Below are 5,457 nucleotides of genomic sequence, written 5' to 3' on the forward strand. Positions count from 1 at the left end.
TTGAAATGCAAGACACAAACCAGTTGCAATTAGCTGATGCAATGGCAGCCTAAAAACACAATCATTGTTTTGAAAGAGAGAACGCGAAAGAAGATTGAGAAGAAAGCACGAATGAAAGCCGCCGCTTCATGCCTTAATGTTGCGATTAAGTAGTTGGAAACAACAAAAACAGAGTGTGGCAGAGGAGGGGAAGTTGAGGATGAGGTCAGACTTGCTCAGCCCAGAACAGAAAGTCTGTTTACCAAGAATAACTGTGACATTGGTGGCAGATGTCCACTATGGAGGAATCTTGTAAAGATATTTTTTATTGTTAGTTACCGGTATATTTAAAGACAGCACAGCTGTTTCTTACACATACATATATATATTGCAGCTAATTGTAAAGTCTCTCATGTAGATGCAAAAACAAGAGTGGAATAACATTGAACAACTTCCCCCTGCAGTTTAACAGCCACATTACGGCTTTATGTCGTTTTCCTTGACCCAAATGAGGGCTTGAGTTCACAACATTGCATGATTCCTGCAAAAGTTTTTCCACCATATGGAGCCGAAGAATAAAGCACCTACCGTATTAGTTCAGTGAGATTGAACATGTGCAAGTCTCATTGGATTCATAGAATTTAAGATGACGAATCGTTGCAGTAAACCCTCGCTCACATAATTGAAAATATCTGGTTCCATGGAGGCAAAACACAGCTTGCTTCGCCATCTATGGATTAGACTGTCCAAACACTTTCACCACTTCTTTTGCCCTCGCTTGGCTCTCACTTAAGCTGGGCACTAACGCGAAGCATGGATAAACAGAAATAAAAAATGTGCTGAAAAAAAAAAGCGTTTCATCCCTCATAGCCTATCTATGGAAACCGTCAAATATTTCCTAAGTTGTCATAGATAATATCAGGTGAGCTCAGTGGTGTCGGTTTGGACTGATTTGACCACAATTTAGTAGGTTTTGAGACTTTGCTGTACAGCTCCCTTTCTCCTCCGCCCTCTCTGTCCCTTATGTTGTTGTTGTTGTTGACGTTATTGTCAGGCTCGCTATGCTTCCCAGGCAACGGTACGGGCTCCTTCCGAGCAAAATTGCCCCTGCTGGGTTTGGGAGCGGTGACAGGTTTGGGCCATCTTGGAGTCGGCGGGTTTTGTCCTACCTTCAGGTGAGAATGTTTGTGAGACTCTAAAGACTTTCCGTGGGTGGGGGTACTGTAATTTCCCTCCAGTCCTGTTGGAGCAGCCACTTCTTCTAGCCTCTTCTGGCTGTAAGGCTCCAAACGGGCTTCGTTGTAAATACTCATCCCCAACATGTTGCTGGAGTTCAAAAATCCTTTGGCACAACCCTCTGGTTCATCATAAATATGCTCCAGAGAAGGAACCGCGGGCGACAGAGTACCCGCTACTTGAGCTCCGGGGGTTTGCTTATTACTGTTCGCCCCTCTGCCTCCACATCTCCCACCTGCTCCTGCATTCCCAGCCCCATTCAGACTCAATACATCAGTCTTATGGCTCAGCTCCAGGCTGATGTGGTCATACACATGTGAATAGAGGTCCTGGGCTTTCCTGTGGTTACCATGGTGAGGCTCTGTGCGGGCTCCACCTTCAGGGGACTCGCTACCCCCGGGTCGCAGGCGAGGGGGTTGCACTAGTGGCGCGGATGTAATGCTGTCCACTGGGTCCGAGTAGAGGCCATCAGCCGTGTGCAAAGGCAGACGAACGGCATCCGCTGGCTCTGAATAAAGAGCAGCTTGTTGGTCAGCCGAGGAAGAACACTTTGACGCCCCTTGGCCTCTTGGAGACCGTGGAGGTGTGTTTCCTCCACTCGCAACCCCTAGGATGGCAGGCAGTTCTGGTAAACTCCTCCCTTTGTGTCTCTCAGCACCAACGCTTGCTTGCCCTCTTGCCCCCCCTCCTCCATCTCCTCCCTCTCGCTTCCCGAGCACACCATCGGCAGAGCCCGGTTTGCTGCCACCCGAATCGCCGTCAGCCTCCCAGCTGCTACAGCTGCTGCTGTCTCCGCTTCCGGGCGCCACGGCGCCAGCGTTGCGTATGTGCTGCAGCGATAGCGGGCACTCCGGGTCAAAGTAGATGGGGCAGCTGAGAGGACGCTCCTCAGTCAGGGCCTTCTGAGACTTGATGGCCTGGTCCACGAGGGTGAAGATCTCGTTACCTTGCTTTGTGTCAAAGGTGAAGTTACCGGGGCCTGAGTCACAGCGGCGGCCAGACTCGAAGGAAAACATCACCTGGAGAAGTAACAAGAAAGATAAGATCTAGTCATTAATTCACACAAAGTAGGTTTTAACACCTTGATGACCTTTTCTTGAGCAGTCTGCTGTCTAGTCTGCTCTGGGCATTTTAAATGTCATTTACTCTATTTCACACTTTGCAAAGGCAAAGTGACAAAAGAGTAGCCACAGCCTCTGAAGCAGAAGATGCTCTGACCACATGCGCACAAACTAGCGTGTTCTTGCACCCACCCGGTCTCGCCCATATCGCCTTAGCAGCTTGTACGGCCAGACAAAGACGTTCCTCTTCGTTTTGGGCTCTTTTAAGATCAGGACGTTGCTTTCAGCTTTCAGCCAGTAGTTGCCCGACAACCTGCAGCGGTCCGAAGCCTCTGTTCGCTGAACGCTCACCCAGAACTCGTTCGCTACGGACATTTTTGTTTTCACAGTTTAGGAATGATTTGTTTGTGTTACAACTTTCAGCTTGTGTTGCATACTCACCCTCCTCTCTGGAGTAATAGATGAGGTTCTCGGACATCTTCAGGTCTTGAGATTCTCCGTCTGAATCCCCGTTTCCACCACTTCCACCCTGTAGACACAGATTTGTCTTCATGAATTGTCTTTTCAATTGACTGCAACATTCGTGGCAATACCCCTTTTTGAAAAAGTATATGATGAATAATAATTGGAAGGCACTGGGCAGTGCAAATCTCTGATAATTTGAATGCCAAAGTGGTAATGTAAGCAGCATATCGCAGGATCTCTCTGATGGATGTAGTCTGTCATAAGAATATTTGACTGTGAAAGGGAACTTTTTGTAGCTATTGGCACACATAAGCAAACCAAAAGGAGCCAAAGAAAAAAAAAAAGGATACCTGAAATGCAATGTCACACATGGTATTCATCCACTCCTTGGTGGCATTCTTCTCAGCAGCGAACACGTGGGTCTTGTCGTTGGTCTCCACACAGAACGCTGCCATGTTGTCTTTGGGACAGTTCTCCGTCAGCGCCGGCAGGATGGAAATGCACTCGGACAAGCGGATAATCTTCTTGTCCAGTTTTCTGGTCTTCTCATTTGTATTTCCGCCCGAGCCGCCACCCACACCTCCCGACCCGGACGAGTCGAAGAACTCGAGGCGCGCAATGCCATTTTGGCTGGCCGGGTAGAGGACAAACCAATTCTTCTTCCATTTCTGATGGGCAGAACAACACAATGAGCCATTGTCAAATCCTCTTGACAATAATCATTTATATATTTATATATATATATATATATATATATATATATATATTTGTTTTGTAAATTTTACATGCAAATGAGCTAAAAGCAGTCTTGTTCTTTCTGTTTCATGCCAGAAGAGTGGCCGTCTGGCACACACAAAAATGGGCGGAAGACAGGAAATGAGCGACAGCAAAAGGACAAAACTGAAACTGAAAATGTTGCCTAAGACATTTGCTCTGTACACATCTGCTTAGCTCAGGAAGGAGATGTGCAGGCGAGATTCAGGAACCTGTGCAGGTTAAGGAACATGCTGAAATCATGTGCAATATCAGTGTTGATCTTAAAAAAAAAAAAAAAACATCTAACTTTCAAGTAGTTCCATCTTTCCATAAACAATAAGTGGTCAAGTAGTACTTTGTATTTCATAGAAGCGTTCACATTTGAGTTTTGCTACAATTTAATGTCTCTTGTGGAGTAGTGACCAGGGTCAAAATGTTTTGTTGGTCCTTGTCATATGACCAGAAAGAGGCGCGTAACATAGACAAAGGCCCGCTTTCAAATCCCTACGAGGAGATGTGTTCTTATCTAGTGTTGCATTAAGAGCAAACACAAGGTTTGCGTTGAGGCCCAAGCCTGATCCACATAAGCTTCCATGGTACCGCACACTGAATGAGATGAATTCCTGATAAAATGCAGAATGTGTGAAAAATATAATGAACAAAGGTGTAAGTTTTTATTTTATTTCATTTTTTTTACTGTCTTCCGTGAGTAGCTTGTGGTGCAGCTCACACACTAAATTTAGCTCATCACAAGGCCAGCTGCAATTGTTCTGTTTTTTTGTTTTATTTGTCACCTGCCTACATTATAGCACGGACTTTAAAATTAGACCATTTATCAAGCAATGGTTGAATACAAGCTTAGGAACTATTTCTAGACTATCCAATGAATACTTACAAATTTTTATTTGTGATATTTGACTAATGTGGTTAACAGTTTTTTTTGTGTGTTTTGTTTTGTTTTGTTTTTTTTAAGTGTTTGACTAGGATAAGAGCAAAAGATTACCTTGCCAAACTTTTGATGCTGTACATAAAGTTGTCCCTCTTTAACGTGGGTGTCCATGCCAATGGCCTCCAGGAACTCTTCCCTCCAGGTAGCCCAAATTTAACTTGAACTTGACAGCAGGAAAAAAAAAATCCTCTTTTGAGTTTGTTGTTCTTTTTCTCCCCCCACACCCCACGCCTCTACATCCCCGAGCAACTTCCCCACTTCTCTCACTTCCGCTGCCTGGCCGTGAAAGGGCAAAAAAAGTTACTGTCGGCCGCGGTGAAAACTGGCATGGCTCAAAGAAATAAAAGACCCAAGCAAACACTGGGTGGTCCCGTCAAGGATCAAATAGGTCCAAAACCTTGACCGAAAGTTAGTCCTCTACTTGACGCATCTGACGGCTGCTGTGAGTGGGCTGTGTGAAAAGCTCGCATCAACGACGCTAATATTGCCCTTAACCTTTCAATATAAAAGTCTTATTTGGTTCAAATAAATATTTGTTCCTCTTCCTATGCCCATAGAAGATAATAGCAGCTCGAACAATATACTTTTACATTAGATTGGAGAATGCACAAATACCTGTGTGTCCACTTGTTGTTGTCCATATAACAGAATAAGTAATGGTGTTCGACAAGTTGTGTAGGCCTACCTCGAAAATCATTACTTTTCAGGAGACCCCAAAAACATTTCTTTGTTCATCCATTAACATTGCATCAAGAGAGCAAGACATTTTCAACACTTTAGATTGGTCAAAAAAAAAACACATGTCGTGTAGACAGACCAATAGTATCCTTTTTGTGGCATTTGTGCTTGACAGTGTGGAAGGGGACATGGGTAAACCCCCCCCCAGGCAAAATAGGTGCCATAGCTCACTGAAGGTTAGGAAAAATTGACATAATGGACGCGATAATTATATATATTTTTTTTATTTTGAAGGTTACATACTTCATATCCGCTTTTGCACTCATGCTTGCC

The 5,457-nt window shown here is 44.7% G+C and overlaps 1 protein-coding gene across 1 annotated transcript; it reads right to left on the reverse strand.

Annotated features, from left to right (window-relative positions):
- Window positions 1-287: 287 nt before the first annotated feature.
- On the reverse strand, window positions 288-4,908 carry dok1b (docking protein 1b). Its single transcript, XM_077501104.1, has 5 exons — window positions 4,501-4,908; window positions 3,092-3,409; window positions 2,718-2,805; window positions 2,469-2,641; window positions 288-2,234 (listed from the first exon to the last, which is right to left on the reverse strand). The coding sequence occupies exons 1-5, from the start codon at window positions 4,555-4,557 to the stop codon at window positions 867-869; spliced, it is 2,004 nt and encodes a 667-aa protein (XP_077357230.1). The 5' UTR covers window positions 4,558-4,908; the 3' UTR covers window positions 288-866.
- Window positions 4,909-5,457: the final 549 nt, after the last annotated feature.

Source organism: Festucalex cinctus, chromosome 16 (genome assembly GCF_051991245.1).
Source record: "Festucalex cinctus isolate MCC-2025b chromosome 16, RoL_Fcin_1.0, whole genome shotgun sequence".
NCBI lineage: Eukaryota > Metazoa > Chordata > Actinopteri > Syngnathiformes > Syngnathidae > Festucalex > Festucalex cinctus.